The sequence below is a fragment of the Barbus barbus genome (assembly GCF_936440315.1).
Source record: "Barbus barbus genome assembly, chromosome: 48".
Lineage (NCBI taxonomy): Eukaryota > Metazoa > Chordata > Actinopteri > Cypriniformes > Cyprinidae > Barbus > Barbus barbus.
Genome location: NC_136726.1, coordinates 15,444,305 through 15,462,208, shown reverse-complemented (window position 1 = coordinate 15,462,208; position 17,904 = coordinate 15,444,305). Strand labels below are relative to the sequence as shown.

At 36.5% G+C, this 17,904-nt stretch overlaps 1 protein-coding gene across 1 annotated transcript; it reads right to left on the bottom strand.

Annotated features, from left to right (window-relative positions):
* Positions 1–319: 319 nt before the first annotated feature.
* On the bottom strand, positions 320–16,377 carry LOC306866838 (C-Jun-amino-terminal kinase-interacting protein 1-like; the record flags this gene model as incomplete). The annotated part of the gene is made up of 12 exons (XM_079412222.1): positions 320–1,827; positions 2,722–2,820; positions 3,369–3,439; positions 3,996–4,112; positions 4,239–4,342; positions 4,441–4,610; positions 5,099–5,171; positions 5,880–6,878; positions 7,983–8,064; positions 11,790–12,098; positions 15,228–15,339; positions 16,307–16,377. 12 exons carry the CDS (start codon positions 16,375–16,377, stop codon positions 1,755–1,757), a joined length of 2,280 nt encoding a protein of 759 aa, XP_079268348.1. The 3' UTR covers positions 320–1,754.
* Between the last annotated feature and the right edge of the window lie 1,527 nt (positions 16,378–17,904).

Here is a 17,904-nt window from a genome sequence, read left to right as displayed (position 1 = left end):
CCAAATCAGCATATTCGAATGATTTCTGAAGGATCATGTGACACTTAAGACTGGAATAATGATGCTGAAAATTCAGTTTTGCATCACAGGAATAAATGACATTTTCTCACAATATTACTGGCTTTACTGTATTTTGATCAAAAATAATTTCAGCCCTGGTGAGCTTAAAAGACTTTCAAAGAAAATTTAAAAAATCTTACTAACCCCGAACTTTTGAACAATAGTGTATGTAAAAATCTTTTGTTTGTGTGTATACACGCATATCTACACACACACTTATAAAGGTCTAATAATAATTACACACCAGGACAATCCATTTACAAATAGGATTTAACTTTATGGGTTCCACAGAAGACTTATGATCATTCAAAAAAACAAAAACAATGTACAGTGATAAATGAAATAGGCACAACTTGTGATTTTGCAGGATCGGTTCGCAGATATTTTTTGCAGACACAAATGGTCCTATTAACTGAATACCACCTTTCAAAATGGCCATACCAAACAAAACATCTTCAAACTGTTCTACAGGAAACCATTTGGCCTTTTGATCTATTCAATGAAAACCTTGCTTTTTTAGTGAATATTGCATATTAGGTAAGCGCATGCTGTGAGGATGTGCCATTTTGAAAGGACTGGTGAAGATGGGTCTATTTTAGGCCTTGGCTTTAAAACTTTTCTTTTTGTATCTGGGGGGGTGGGGGGGGGGAGAAAGCACACATTTTTCATTACCAGACAGCCGTATTCCTCAGCACCATAGTGTTGCATCCTCTCCGTATATATTTTCAAGTGCCAGAATAATATATTTTAAGATCTCTCCATTTTAATAGAATTATAAATAAGATATCTTATATAATATGTAAAAAGAAATTAAATTATTTGGTTTTCACAGCTACATATGTCAGGGATACTGAGATTGAAGCAGAATGCGAATAAGCCCAGACTACACTCTGTTTAACAGAGCAACATATGGGAATAAGCACACATAAACATTAAATACGAGAATCAAAAATAAAAAGCATTCACAGACGGAGCATGGATGCCATATTGTATTTGTGAGACTTTGTAGTGCGCAACTGACTGAAGATAAACAGCAGCAATTTCCCTATTTAACATACAACACTTGAAATTGTGGCACAGCAATGCTCTGTATCACGGTTTCACAGCCTTGGCTTCAAAGCGGTGCTAACCCCCCTTTCAAAATGATTTGAGAAACACTGGAAAGAGTTTTTTAACCTGGGGTTTCGCATAGTGGGACACTAGATGGACAGACTGGGCTGAGTTCAATTACATGGTTCACTTCCATTCTGAGTGAAGAAGGACGTGCGGGAAAGAAAAAGAAACCATTCGCCTCTGGAAGATTTTGAAACTGATATTTCAAGGTAAAAAAAACCTTACAGTTGTTTTAAGATCTCCTTTCTGTCTTATGTTGTTTCATCCATCATTAATGCATCAAACATTGTGCTTCGAATGAATTCAAAACCAAACTAAGCACAAATGATTTTCACAAGTCACATCAAACATTTTTTTTGTTAATAAACTTCATAAGGCTTTACACCGGTCAATAATACTCGAATTGTACGATGTGAAAGTAGTTGCGCTGTAGCTGATATCGGTTTTCGATTTTAACATTTGTCTAAAATAGACATCAACATTATATCATCAACATGACAAGTTACAAAGAGGCTCAAAACCACCATCATGCGACACGTCATATAGTAAGTGATAATGGAAAAATACGAATAGACTGAAGGTCATTCGAGGAAGATGTCTTCTGTCGGACAGGAATATTCCATATGTTCTTTGTAGAACTGCTGAAAAGCTTTCCTGTAAAAACAAAAGTATTTTTTAAATACATATCTATATTATATGCACTAAAGTCATATTTTAATTGCATTTTGGGAAGGTCTAGATGTGAATTTTAGATGTAGAATGAGTTTTGCTTTTATTTGTGCTTTCAAAAATGGACACAGGAACAGAACCAGGTTTTGAAAGTAAAAATTCCAATCATTTTCTACACTGGGGAGTTGATTTTTATTATTATTGATTATTATTTACCATTAAAGAGAGACCTACTTTAAGCTATGCTGGTATATACTTTTGTTAAAGTCATCAGCCTGCATAATTTTAACTTGTTTCTTAATCATGTTTAACAGCACAATTCCTTCAGAGGTTAGCAACAAATTGCATAGTACACAGTTTTCCGGTGCTCTCAAACTACTTATCGTCATATAAAGTCAACATTTTTTATTTCTCTATTGTTTTTTGATTGTCATTCGTAATGCTTCATGTAGTTCAATCCCCTCACTAAAGCCACATATTCTTGCATCTTTGTTTTTGGTCCAATTTTTAAATATGTCTTGGCTTTTACTATTTCTAAAGTTTCTACTATTTAAAAAATAAAATAAAATTAGCAAAAATATCCATCTTCTCGCAAAACGAAAATCAACATTTTGTGGTCCTTAGTTCATATCTATTAGCCCTGAGATTATCTGTATGTTAGCATACAACTAAAAGCTGACTTTTGACAAAAGATGATGTAAAAATCTCTCTTTCGGGGAAAATGGACCATAATATTAATAAGTAATTACTTTTTTTTGTCCAATTAATACAGCAATATGCAAAAAGCAGTATGTTAAATGAGTAGGATATGTTCCTCAATATATGAGTTAGTGTTTCAACAGTAAATCAAAAGTATCTGTAACTGACTAGAGAACTCACCCTATAGATTCAGCCAGTTTCGTGGTTGTATCATCTGAGAAGAACACATGACAGGCAAATCTCTGGTATGCTGGATGTTTCGTTATTACTCCAAAATACCTGAAAAACAAATGATGGAGTATTTATTTGCAGTCAAGAATGTGGCTGTATTGTTGTTTTTGTATGTTCTCTTTTTTCCCTGTAGGGGGCGCTGTAGGTGGGTAAAAATTGGGTTATTGTGTTAGCTTTTTATAAGTGACCACAAACTCTCAGTCCCAAATTAAGAATTTTATATTAGTCTTTTTTATATTAGTCCTACCATTCAATTTTTTTTTTAAATAAATTAATTCTGTTATTCAGCAAGGATACATTAAAATGATCAAATGTGCCAGTAAAGATTTCTATTTCAAATAAACACTGTTCTTTTAAACTTTGTATTAATCAAAGAGCCCTGAGAACATGTATACTAAAATATTAGGCAGCACAACTGTTTTCAACATTAGTTAGTGCATAAAAAATTATTATAAATGTATTCATTTATTTCAAGTATTTTATAAATGTATTTAACCCCTAATTCATATATTTTCACTTCAGAACTAGTCGAAATTGACAGAAAGGACCTGATAATAGCATTTTGAGAGAAACCGTGATTTTCTGTTCAAACTCACTTCTTGTTCTTCGGATGGCACCCACAGAAGGAGATGTTTTTCAACTGAAAAAAGTGAAAGCACTTCTCACCCTGTAAAATATGGAAAGAAAGACTGAGTGGTCTAATCAGCAGCAGGGATTGAAACACATTAGTGTAAGCTGCAGCCACATGATGTCAGTGTGGGGCAAGGTCAGTATGTGTGTTTAACTCCTGGACCCTGTGATTTAGATAACTGAGCGCGCTCACTAATTCACTCACAGGGGCATAGGGGGCGAGATTCCCCCCACATTATGGCAAAAGATTACCATTCGGTCTTAAGACCCGTCATTGCATAACTGTGGGACTGAATATGTTGCGTCACAGAGCACAGTTGAGTGAAAGAGCATTATGGTGGCAGCATCTAGCCAAAATATGAAGCCAAGGCAGAAGGAATTGACATTGAGTTCAAATGGCAATTTTTATTAATTCCCACTAAGCTATTTCATATCATCATCCATTTAGCCTTATTGAATTACTTCCATAAATGATAAAATCACAACGATTTTTTAAAACATTTTTTTAATGTTTGAGGCTTGAATAGGTACTGCATGACAGGAATGACCCTTGTGCTTATTTTTTTTTTTAAAGAAGAATGCAGTATACAAACCCTTCCAGAAGTCCGACAGTCATCTTGAACAATGATTTTCACTCCTCTTGTGTTGATTTCCAGAATGCAAGGTGAAGGGGGGCTGAACTGCATTGTTGTTCGTCTGTTTGATGCTATCTGTTGACATAATCAGATTGCATATGAACATCAGATTAAATATGAACAACATCATGTCATTGTAGTTATTATGTAAATACATGGAAATCCAAGGCAGAAATATAATGCAAAAATGGATTAGTATACCTTGTGCATGGCGGCACAAAGCACATCGTTCCCTTTGTGATACGGCACTTGAACAGAACCAAGGAATTTTACCCAGAATTTGTCCATCCAGTCACTTTTGACCTCTGAATAAATCACAGCAGACAGAGAAGGCCATTATTCCTCAATGCACAGGAAACAAAAGCTCAAATACTTAAAATACTATAGCAAAGCCAAGATTTACCTTTAACAAGTTCATCCTTTGTCACCTTGACAGCATAAAATGCAGGGAAGATGCCTCTGGATCCAGTGCGCATGTTGTAGGCCTCGCACCATAGATCCTCGGCCTGCACCTCAACCAATAAGGGGTCATCCGCCTCCATCTCCAACTCATCATCATGGCGAGGAATAAACCTGTAATCAAGCCAAAATTAAGAATGCTCAGAAATCGCCAAAAAAGGGGTTTAGGCTACCACCCATGAGTAAAGTGTCTCTCTGAACAAACTATATATTTGCATAGTAAGATATGTCTTAGTACTCATGTTATGTTTTTAATTTTTTAGGGCTGTCATCTGGTTTCAATGTAGTTTGTATTTAGGTGAATTTCAAAACAAAATTACTTTTTTTAGGACAGTTATTTTAGATGCATTGTGACATTATTTTCATGAGAATTTAGCACATTAACAAATAATAATAATGTTAAACAAATACAGTATAAATGTATTGCAGTATGTTTTGTTTGCGTAACTGTCAAAAACGAAGAAAAATAAATAATAATAATAATGGTCCCAAAATTTGGCTTAATTTGAAAAAGGCCTGAATATTTCTTGGCTGGGATATGTTTATCTCTTTTTTTTTTTTTTTTTTTAAATAGTGTATCAAGGATTTGATCGACTCCTTACCTGAACACTGCTCTGTGGCTCTGTTCTCTTTCCTCTCCATTAATAACACAGGAGAAGAATCCAAATTCAGCACCTAAGTGGGAGAACAAACGTTCATTGTCACAACAAGAACAACAAAGGATAGAGACAAATTTGAGTAGGAACTGCTGGCTGAATTTCATAATCTTGATCCTGGCTGGTGAAAGGTGGTTCTGATATTAGCAACCCATTAATGAGGAAAATCTCTAGTTCTTGCAAAGCCTTGGCAGATGTATTACTGAAGAGGTGCCACAAGGTTCAACCCTTGGCCCTTTGCCATTACTTCTGAGCCTTTTTCACACCGCCCTTTGCCTTCATTTAGTGTATCCACTGAATATATAAGGTTAATGGATGTTGCTAATTTTTATAAATGTATAAACCATAATTTTATTTCTGAATTATATTGCACCTTCAACCCCTTTATAGGACAGGTTATGAGATAAAGCCTTCATCTACTGGGAGCACATGGCCTTTTTGGTGCACAACTACAACTTTATTTGAAAGTTTATTGTAACATATTGGAAGCCAAAAAATAAACTCATAAGCTAGGCATTGTGGACAATGGAAGTGTTTCATGGTCAAAAGTAGCTGAAATACCCCAGCAGCCTCATGAAATGGCTAAATGGATTTTAGAGTACTTAATTAAGATCTGTGCATATTTGCAACAATCCCTATGTTAAGAAAATGAATGAATTTATTTACACATAAAATCTAAATTAATATTTTTTTTTTTCCAAATTCCAATTCAGCTCTTATTTCTCACCAAAGAAACGTGACCGTCCATTCCTAAAGACGTTCATGAACTTGCGGGAACGGGGCATGTCTGAGGTGGTGTCTGTGGTAGAGTCTGCTGACAAACAGGAAGTGTCTCTCCTCATGCCCCTCGCTCCCGACTCTTCCTCCTCTTCATCTACTTCCTGATCCTCCTCATCCTCGATGGCAGACTCATAGACGGTATTGTCACTGTCACTTTCGTAACCTTTGTAGCAGTCCTTGATACTCACTAGCTCGAGCTTAGCATGCTCATCCACCACCAAAGTGTACTTAACCGAGTCATACGTCAGTCCCGAAGCATCCGTGCTGACCGCCACTGCCTTTAAGTTCCCTGTGTCCTCCTTTGCCAATTTAGGCTTGCGAATTTCAGCCCACTTACTTGCGTCCCCTGCGTCGCTGAGGCTGACAGTCCGGCATGGGGGCGTGGGTGGGTACACCTCATCCTCCTCGCTAATGGAGGGGTTCGGACAACCCGCTGATGGGTAGTAGTGAAGGGGAGGAATCTCCGTGTCCGAACTAATGGACATGCGGTTGCTGTCGCTGCTCTGGGACAGAAATGGTCGCTCCTGTTCACTGTTGACTGGCGTGAGGTGGATCTCCTCTGTTGCATTTCCTTCTGAAATGTGATAGTCCTTGTTTTTGTCGACCAACTGGTTACACGTACCTTCATTCTCCACAGGATACTGCACTTGTTCCCGATAGCCGTTGACAGAGTGATACCGGGCTTTTTCCTTGCAAATGGTCGGGATGTCAAGGACACCCTCTATCAGGGTCACTTCCGTGGATTTTTCCCTCATGACTGTCTGTGTGAGGGGCGCCACCACGTTGGGGTTGTTCAAAGACTCTGACAACTTGTCCTTCTTCTTGGTGTGAAAGGCGGAGGCTTTGTTCGTGGAGGAGGCAGGGCCCCTTGGTTTGGTGTCCGCCCTGGCCTGAACTTTGTCCCCATCGGTCAGGCTAACCTGCTCAGGTTTGGCCACCAGATCTCCTGTTTCACACACACAGAAGATTATACATTAGGTAATAAGCCTAATGGAGAAAAACATCTGAAGACGATTATGTAAAAATGTCAGTCAAGACCATAATTAAAGTCATGCAAAATGCTAAGTCTCAATCTGCACAAGAATTAATCAATCTTGATGACTTTTAAAATAATATAGAAGACTATATGATATATGGTAAAGAAAAATATGGAGTTGAAGTGTGTCATATTGTCAACTAAAGAAACGTACCAGCAAATAATATGAGATTAAAGCTTCTTCGACACCAAATGTATGAACAAAAAATTAAAACAGTAATGAATTTTAAATTCGTAATGCAATTGAAGTAGTAACTTTATTTTTATTCATATTGTGACGTACATTCAAGTGAAACACATTATCTAAAAAGAAAATATTGTAGGGCGGGGACTTATTTCAATCCATCGGTTGCTGATTGGATGGTGGCAGATCTTAATTTGAGAAGTTTGTCACCACAAAAACTTCCAGTTATGACAGTTTGATAAAAAATTACAAGGTAATATGAGAAAAAAAGAGAAAAGTAAAACATGCATGAATTGTTCACAATAAGATCAAAAACATGAGTTTGTAAAATAGTGTGAATTTTCATTGCATACAGCGTTTAGGTAGGTGCTAATGCTTACATATGCCAAATGCAAATTTCCCATCATCAGGAAAGCATATAATTTTAGTATATAGTGAAGCCATCCAAATTGGGACAAAGCCATAGTATTTAAACTCCTTAAAGTATTTCAACAAAAATTAAACACATTAGCTTTACAGTATCCAAGCCTTTTTTCATACTAGGAGAGTCGGACACAAATGACATCTGATGAACTCTCTGGGTAAGTAGATTGACGAAAATCCCATTAAGTTAATTAGACACATAAACACATTTTCATTCCATGGAACAGAATACTACAAAAACAACTACAATTATGAACAATAATACACCTACAACTTGTATTTCTTTCATTTATGGTAATTCCTGTAAAGCATAGAAGTGATTATGAAAAATGACTTGTGTTGAAAATTCAAGTCTCAGCAATTCTTCAGACATGTTCATTCGTGTGGTGTGCGTGGCCATTACTCACCCTTAATGTGTGGTGATGAAGAATGGGTTTTCTTTTCTTTCCTCCGTTCTTTCTCACCAAAGGAGTTGTTATTTATTGTGTCCTGCAATTGAAGTAAAAAGAAAGGGATAGATTTTAATATTACAAAATGCAGAGAGACCAATATTGTTGAGATGAACTCTTACAAAAAAATTAAAAATACCTTGGCATAACTAAATATGATAAAAATAAAAAACTAAAACTGACACGTGCACATCCCTCCATTTTGGATAAATCATGTGATTTTGTCACCATTACTCATTGTCACCACATTTTAGGTGCTTTTCTACAGTGAAACAAGAAACAGAAACTGTATTTGACAACAATCCATAAAATGAGAGTGTTACAGGAAGAGCAATCTGACCGATAGATTTACTGCTCTTTCTTGATGCTGACTCACCAATTGACCACGCTGCTATAATGCACATTTAACACTGACACTCCTATGTTGCCATAGCAATGCGCCCATCTATGATGCAGGAATTGGCATGCGTGAGAGAGTGTCAGTGTGTGCGTAAGTGTGGGGGTAGATGGGAACACAGTAGTGTTCGTGACGGAGTAGGAAGACACAGATGGCTAATATGATGCTCTTATTTAGTGACACTAAAAACGGTATGAGGGAAAAAAACCAGATGGGAGAAACTCGATCCGCACAGTTCACTGCTATGTAGTTTTTTTATTGGAGCCTATCTCCGTCTATTACTGTATCAGAATATAGAACTAGTAAGAACGTTTCTCAAAGAGTTGACAGTTATATATACTTTTATCTATATGCTACTGTTATATACACAGTTATCTATATGCTACTATCATATACAACGTTAACTGTATTCTAATGTACTCCTGAAAGTTCCTTTAGCAGATTTAATTTGCATATTCTTGGTTGTAAAATATTGATAACTCATCCTGTTGAGTCATCAATATTGTTTCGTCCAATCAGATGCTTTCTACTGTAAGAACAACATAAAGATAAAGGTATTTGTTTTTGTTTTTCTTAAAGGGACTACTTCTGCCCAAACACACAGTTTCAATAGAAAATATGTCAACAAAAGAAACAAAAAAATTAACGTTAATTTATTTAATCAAGTCTTCAAGTCTCATAAGTGTTAATCAAATTCAAATAACTTATTCAAAATAAAAAACAATGTCTTTTATGACAATAATGACTTAAAATGACCCTATTCAGTCTCTTAATGCACATTCCTGGTGTTACTGTACACAAATGTTATTTACATTATTTACAATCTTTCAACAAAATGAAAATAACTCTTCATCTAAACGACCTTCCTTTTTGGATGACGTCACAAAGCCCCTCCTATTCCATTGAGGTATCATGCCATGCAATTTTAAGAATTCTATTTCCTAGTAAATCAAGTCTTTACATTTTTAATGGTTGAATATCCTATTTCAGTCAATAACATGTCAGCTTATAGAAGTAATAGAAATAGGTTGTCAATAGCGCTTCACATTGATTCTGAGGGTTTCAGCCAACACCCAGGCCGAAATATTTCCGTCACAATGTAGATATTTTTAGAGCAGACTTCTCACGGTTTTACTTGTATTACCCAATAACTCTGTTCACTGTCTGTAGAAAAGCTTGTTGCTAATTCCTCAAATGCCCTTTGAGCCCTGCGGCTGTGCCAGTGCTGCAGACATGGAGAGATTCGACAAGCCAAGATTATGAGATTAAAGACAGGGAAGTACATTTACAGTCATCCACCATCTTCTCTGGTCGTAAAACGGTCTGCAGACCTGGATATGATTCAGTGTGCTCAAATAGTCAAACCAAAGCCTTTTTTTACACAAGCAACTATGTCAACCTCATAATAACCAGTTGGCAAAATAATTAGATATAATACAAGTGAGCTTTTGCAAGTGTTAATTATAAAGACCATTGGTTTCAATATATCCGGTGGTTTGGGAATTCAGTACACTGGACTGGCCAGCACTAATGCTATAAGATGGTAAATATTGTTATGCAATTAGTGCAGAACAACTGCATTGTGTTAAATGTGCATTTTTAGCTCAGCAGGTTAAAGCGATGAACATTCTTTCGTCATTTACTCACACTCATATCATTCCAAACCTGTATCATTGACCTATATTAAATCAAGAATGAGATGTGGGTTTTTGTTTGCCTTCAGAAGATCTGGAATAAAGTGATTTTGACACTTTTAATACATGTAATAGAGCAGCTGGAACATTCAGCAAAATATCTCCTTTTGTGTTCTGTGAAAGATAGAAGTTTGGATTGACATGAAGGTGAGAAAAAATGACAGTATTTGTGCATAAAAATCAGATGTCTTTTTTAAAAAACTCGGGGGAATATTGGAAAATAACAGCAAGAAGCATAACCTAATGCAGTAATAGAGAAAACTGCAAAGGTCAATTTAAGTTCAGTACAGTCTGGGTTAGAAGTGCTGGGCCATTACTTAAATCATTTAGTTTCTTCAGCCTCATTACCCATAATGCACTTCAAAATTCAGAGAGAGAAGACTCTCAAACATCAGCATTATATTATATATCAGTGTTATATATATTAAATACTATAATATTTCTATATTATTATAGTATTTAATACTTTTTTATAATATAGTATTTAATGCATTTTACTTTTAGTCATTTTGTTATGTGCTTTTGTCATTTGTTTTTGTCTTTAAATTTTTTTTACTGAATTTATATATATATATATATTTAGTTTTAGTTTTGTAATATTTATACTTACAGGTATTTCAGTTAGTTGCCAAGGCAACATTAAAATTTTTTAATCTTATATTTATTTTATTTGATCTTCATTTCAACTACCATGAACTATTTTAATAGTTTTACTTTGATTTAACAGTAACAATACTAGGAACTATTATGCGCAGTAATAATAAATTAATAACACATTTTAACGTTTATAATGTCTGTAATTATCATTACTTCACATTTAAAAGTGTGTTTTGTAAAATACAGTAAATTTGGGCATTTAATATTAAGGGCAACCAAATTTTGAGGCAAACTGTAGTTAATTAAAGAGCTCAAAACAGTTTGCTTAGTTGTCACAACTAAAATTCCAGTATCATCATATTTCTGAACATGATAAAACTACACTCATAAATGTCAGGTCAGAGTATGTTGCTTTTCCATTGGGGAATGTTGTCACACAATGTCTTTTTCCAGGACAGTAATGTTGGAAATGTTAACTAATGTAGCCAAGAAATACCCCAAGGAGTAAAAAACGTGACAATGTCCCCCGGTCTCTTCTAATATGATATATAGATCAACAAGTTATCAACAGTAGCTATCCCAGAAATGTAAATCACAACCCGTTTAAAAACAGCGCCACATATGACATCCAAAAAAACAGCGTTTTTACTCCCACCTCATTATATATTGTTCAAATCGGCCCATTAAATTGCCGCCCCCTGCTGTTTGACCCTCACAGGTCAACAGTAACGATCCACTCGCTCTTTCTCGTCGGATTGCATTACGAACGGAGGGCGAACAGCAGTGCAGGTGGGCTGAGCTGGAGCTCACAAACAGGAAACGTCATCAGCATCACCGGCCGTGAGTATCAAAGAAACCCGAACGCTACATGCCACCGATTTGTATACACACTGAAAAATACACGCCATCCCTCCAGGTCAACAGCTCAAGATGACATTACCGCTCGAGATCCTGTTTGTGCAGTATGGAAATCATCACTTTTACTGTAAAACAATTTATAATCCCTGTCCATCTGCCTCGGACGTAATCGCAAGCCTCTTAAAGACTGTAGGCCTTTGCCAAAACTGTCCGTCTCACCTGAGTCCTTGGCACTTGGGGGAAAAGATTCAGGGTGGTGGGTCTCTTGGGCCGGTATGTATCCATGGCGACAGCAGGGATGAAATCCTTTAGCTGAGGCTGAGTGACAGGCGGCCCTGCGCCCTGCTCTTCCTTGTAGTTGTCATCAACGACATCAACCGGCCACCTCTCGTTCTCCTCTTCCTCTTCTTCCAAGATTCCTCCCTCTGCATCAATCAGGTCCAAGTGGAGCATCTCCGTCTGCAGCTCCACCACCCCCCTCCCCTGGCCGCTCCTCGGCGTGCCATTGGTCGGCTGAGTCATGTGATCCTGGGAAGAGCAGGCAGCAGAGCTTTAGAGGCGAGAGCAAAGGAGCTGCAGTCAGATGCAGCCGACCAATCAGAGCGCGGTGATGACATCAGCCTGTGGCTCCCTTCCTGGCTGCTGTAAGGAAAGCTAATTCAATCCCAGAGAACAATGAGGCGTGTCACGCGACATAAGCAAAATAAACACACCCAGAGAGATTATAACATGTTTAATTATGCTAAACTGCCTTGAAGTCTTTAAATGCAGCTCTTCTTACCATAAACACTGTCAATTATCACATAAAAAGAATGAAGGATTTTTGTTTACGTGGTTAGATAATGATATCCATACTAAACATTCAGGTGTTATTGATCATGTTATAAATTCTGTCAAAGCCAATTACTCTGAACCTCATTGTCTTTCAACATGTTTTCTGATAATGCTAATTATTGCATTATCTTCTACTCTTTTTTTTTTTGTAGCATAAACACTTATGTTATGTGGTGCTAATTATTGCATATAAAGGATAGTGAAATCATAAATGATGGATTTTTGTTTAAGTGGTCAGATGATGATATCAATGACAAATTGTCAGATGTTATTGAACATGTTATAAATGATTTCAAAGCCAATTACACTAAACTGCCTTCTTGTCATTAAACACAGCTTTTCTTAACATAAACACTTACGTTATGATGCTAATAGTCGCATAAAAATGTTGCGAAATCATGAACTAGGGATTTTTGTTCAATTATGCTAAACTGCTTTATTGCCTTCAAATGCAGCTTTTCTAAGCATAAACATTTATGCTATGATACTAACTATTGCATAGAAGGGGTTGTGAAAACATAAATGAGGGATTTTTAGTATTTAGACATTTAAGTTTATTAAGAGTTCAGATGACCAGATATCCATGATAAACAGTCAAATGCGATTGGCATTTTAGCATGAAAATGTTTAGGATGCTTATAATTGCATTTAAAAAAGGCTGTGAAATTATGAGGGATTTTTGTTTAAGTTTAAATGGTTAGATGATATATCCATAAACAGATGCGATTGACATCTCCCCTCAGTGTTCATGTCTTATGCTAATGCTAATTGACTGCTTTGCTAACTGGCGCTGAACACTACAGCCTCTATTGTGACCTCACTCACTCATAGTCATATGAATACTGATATACTCAATCTCTACGCATATTTGGACTGCAATACATGGAAAATGATGATGTGCCTTTGACCTAGAAATCTATTTTTGCTGTGGGGTAAACAGCTCGCCAGGCTCAGCACCGTCAGATGATTCCTCACTCAGCTCCAGACTGTGTCTGATGGAAAGATAAGTGACTGTTTGGTTTTAGGGTGGAGAGATATATAAACCACACACACACAGACACACACATACATTTTACTTTGTGGTGGGGACCGCCTGTTGATGGCTACTGTTTTTGAATTAAGATAACTGTGATTACTTTACTAACGGTAATCATACTCTTTAAATACATTTTAATTAAGGAAGGACACAAGGAAGGTAAAAAATGGAAGGGATAGATCATGCAAATGTTAACTTTTTGGTCATTTTCCTCAACATCATGTAATTTTAAACCTGTTTGACTTTGTTTTGATCATGAAAAGGAGATGTTTTACAGAATGTCCAAGCTGCTCTTTTTAGTTTGTGATGTTTGCCTAACATTATCTTTTGTTTTCTACATAAAATGATTTTTCAAAGTTGTAAATAAATCTAATGATAAGTGTAATGTCTGACTCCTGAACTAGTCTGTAGTGAGCTGTATGTTCATCGCTGGATTTTAGCCCACTGGAGATTAGCTACAGGCTCAGAGCAGATGTTAATTAACCCGCATAGCCATGTACAGGTGGTGCTTTGGCACACCTCCCACAATCAGAGTAAACTCTGACACCCTTGGGGGTGTTGGGGGTAACGCGTTACAAGAAACGCGAGTTACATAATCAGATTACTTTTTCCCCAAGTAACTAGTAAAGTAACGCATTACTTTTTAATTTGCAAGAAAATATCCGAGTTACTTTTTCAAAAAAGTAGCGCCAGTTACTTTGTTTTGTCATTTATTGACTGACAAGTCTCATGTGCCCATGTTGGAAGAAATCGGAAGTACAGAGGCGTTGTGTGCGCTGTGTGAACATGATGTTACTGTAGTTCTAGACTAAATGTCAACATGTATTAATTCATCTCACTCGCAAAAAACAGATTTAGTATTCCTCAAAATGAATTAAAACGGTGAAATGCAAACAGAATATGACTCAAACCTGCAATAATTAAATACTTTAAATAACACAAATGTATCTAATCCCATTTTATTAACCAATGTCTTTGCTGCTGACCTTTGATGATCCATACTAATAAGCAAAAATTAAATAATTTCTGCTTAAACTAATAAGCAGAAATTATGCTTCATTTTTTTTTTATTGCTGAAGAGTGTCGTACCTGTTTCTCCTGCGTTCTACTGTACAGATGTGAATTTACTTTTCCTTCAGCCCGAGGTTTATTCATTACACTTTTTGGTGCGTAAGGGCTTTTACATTTGCTATAAATAGAATTTATTATATTAAACACAAACAATCAAGCCCTGCTCATATTTAAAAAGTAACGCGAAAGTAATGCAAAAGTAACTTTCCATAAAAAGTAATGTAATTAGTTACTTTTTTAGGAAATAACGCAATATTGTAATACATTACTTTTAAAAGTAACTTTCCCCAACACTGCTGACACCACAATATATATTCAGCTAAATATGCCAATAAATAAATAAATTGTGAAAATCACATATAAATATATTGCTTTAATATACAAGTAAATATATTGATAAATATATTTAAATTAAAATAACCTAAATGATTCTTTCTTAGAAAAAAAGGTGCAAAATATATCACTGGGCCAGTACATTTTCAAAAAGTACCAATATATACCATTTAGGTGCTAACATGAACTTTACAAATATGCACCCTTTAGGGTTAAATAAGGTAAACAAAAAATGTACTTTTGAAAAGGTACCACCCCGGTGGCAACTTTTGTATCTTTTTTTTTCTGAGAGTGTATAAAAATGTATTTGTTTACCCCAAAATTCCTGCTATGAAAACAGACTCAAATCTATACAGTAAGTTTATTTGAGGGTACAGACTTACTTTAGGGTCGAGGTCGAGCTGGTTGAGAGTGATTCCGTTCTCATCCATGATTTCTGTCACTTCTGACAGGTCATCATCCTCGTATTCATTCAGACTGATATCATGGGTTAACCTGCAAAGCACCAGCACACCCACACAGACAGTGACACACACGTCATCCCTCAACGAGGTCATCGCTAGACAATCATACACAGAGAGAGGGCACGGCTCTCCTGCTCATCTGATAACTTCATAACTACTGCTGCAATGCTGTAAACTTCTAGGCATATTACTCACTGATCTATACATGTAAAAAATTTTTTTAAGTAGTTTCTTTTCATGTCATTTCATGTAATCCTATTCTGCTCATTTTAAGTTTATAATTTAAGTCTGTTTGATAAACCTTTATATCAATTTACATATAAACAAATTTACATTAAAGAATATTACAGACTTATCAAAGGTTATATTCAGAATTATGTAAGTTACGCATATGGATATCTGCTGTAAGTACGCAAAAGCAAAAACAAACACAATTCTTGTTTTTTTTCATAAATGTAAAATGCTTATTTAACACATTGTATGAACTTGCTTAAGGACAGCATTATTTATATTATACCTAATGTTTTGAAATAAAGGTGTTTTTAAGCATCCTTACCCTTTATCTGCAAGCTAGCCGATAATTTAAGCTTTAAATGCACTCATACTAAATTCGCAGTACTTCCTGTTTATATACCTGTAATTGTGCAGCCGCCCACATTTCTAGATAGATAACAAGATGAACAAAACAATTTAACATGATAACAATGAATTCAGTCAAGCACATGAACCTAGCATATCAATAAACGTCTTTTTGCACACCACAGTCGTTACTTTATCTTTTGATTATGATTTTGTACCATGCAAAAGACTCAAAGCAAGACCAGAAACATACTCATTAACTTGCACAATCTTCAGTTCCATACACAACCCTACACATATTTCCTTCATGCACACCAAACTACCTATTGGCCTATTTCAGAACACACAAGCTAATCCAAGGTCAGTTAAGTGCAGCGTAAAAAGGCCGTGTAGGGGACACGGCTGCATCACTACTGTACCATTTCTCCCACTGTTCCTCCATCCAGCTGTCCCCATCCTCTCTGGAGTCCATGGCCAGGCTGAGCACCATCTGCGGGGCAGGGCGGGGTGCCACTGGACCCTTCTTGAGGGGGAAATCGATGGAGCCAACAATTATGCCACTTTCTTTCTCCACCACCAGTCCGGCACTCCACACAGAAACGTCCTCCACTAGGGTCCTCAGGGGGGGTTACATCAGCCACGGGAAGCTGTAGTGGATGTCCTCACTTCCCCTGGAAAACATCCTACTGTACACCCCTGACACTCCTTGCTCTGCTCTGCGTGTGTCCTTCAATGGAGCCATTAAAGTCAGCAGTACATGAGTGAGAGAGTGAGAGAGTGAGAGAGAGGCGTAGTCTCCACTAAAAGAGTCTGCCACCCCAGTGATTGATGGTCCAGAGCAATGCGGCTCAAGTTGCCACCTCCACACAAGTGCAGTCTGGTTCGGTGAAGAGATGCCTGCTGAGAATCGATGGCATTGATAATAGATGAAAATATCTGGAAGGCTGTCTGTGATATATATTGTATCATTAAAGTTCATTAGGAAACCCTCCTAAACCATGTAAATTAGATTCAGATCTTCTTGCATTTCATTAATGTAAAAACAAACATGTTATTGATGGATCATATATGCATCATCTTCTTTTACATTGTGCGTTGGGGCGATTGCAGATAACGTGTGTTATTGACTTGGAGGAGATCCGTTTGATTGCGGGACTCTGCAGAAGATGGAGGACGAAGAGAGGCAAACAGTCAAAGAGGCAGAGATAAGAGTCTCCCCAAGGCCATTATGCTCTTTAAGAGCAGACATTAGCTGACCTGGACAGGAGCTGAGAGCTCTTCCCTCATTACCGCAGCTCCCACAGGACTCCATTCACATCAGCTCTGCATACTGCAGCTCTATTGCATTACTACAACGCCAGTCTGAGATAGACACCAGCACACTGCTGGATGCTGATCTGTTCACTCAGATGTGCACTGATGGCACACTCTTTTAATACAAATGAGAAAATCATAGATGTCATTCTAATCATTCCTTCATTTTAGAAAAAAAGAGCATTTCTGACTTTATTGTATAACAAAAAACAAACAACAACAACAAAAAGAGAGAGAGGGGGAAAAACAGGACAATCAAAAACGATATATCATAGAACATAAAAAAGAGAGGAAAAAATAAAACCAACAAAAAACTCAAAACACACACCAAAACAGAACAAAGAAATCAAACAGAAAAGACAACAAACAGTCCAAACCACAACACAGAGAGAAAAAGAGAGAGAGAAACAAACAGGAAAAGGACAACAAATGCTAAAACCCCAAGACAAAAAAAACAAACAAACACAACACAAAAACAGATCAAAAGGAATAAAAACAAAACATGACACCAAAAGGACAGGGCATAAATAAATGAATAAATACAAATATACTATACATTTCATAGAAAAAAATAATACTTCTAAAATAAAACAATACTGAATAATTCTAAAATAAAACAATGCTAAATAAACAATAATACTCATAGGCCTGGTTTCGCAGACAGGGTTTAGACTAAACCAGGATTAGGCCATAGTTCAATTAG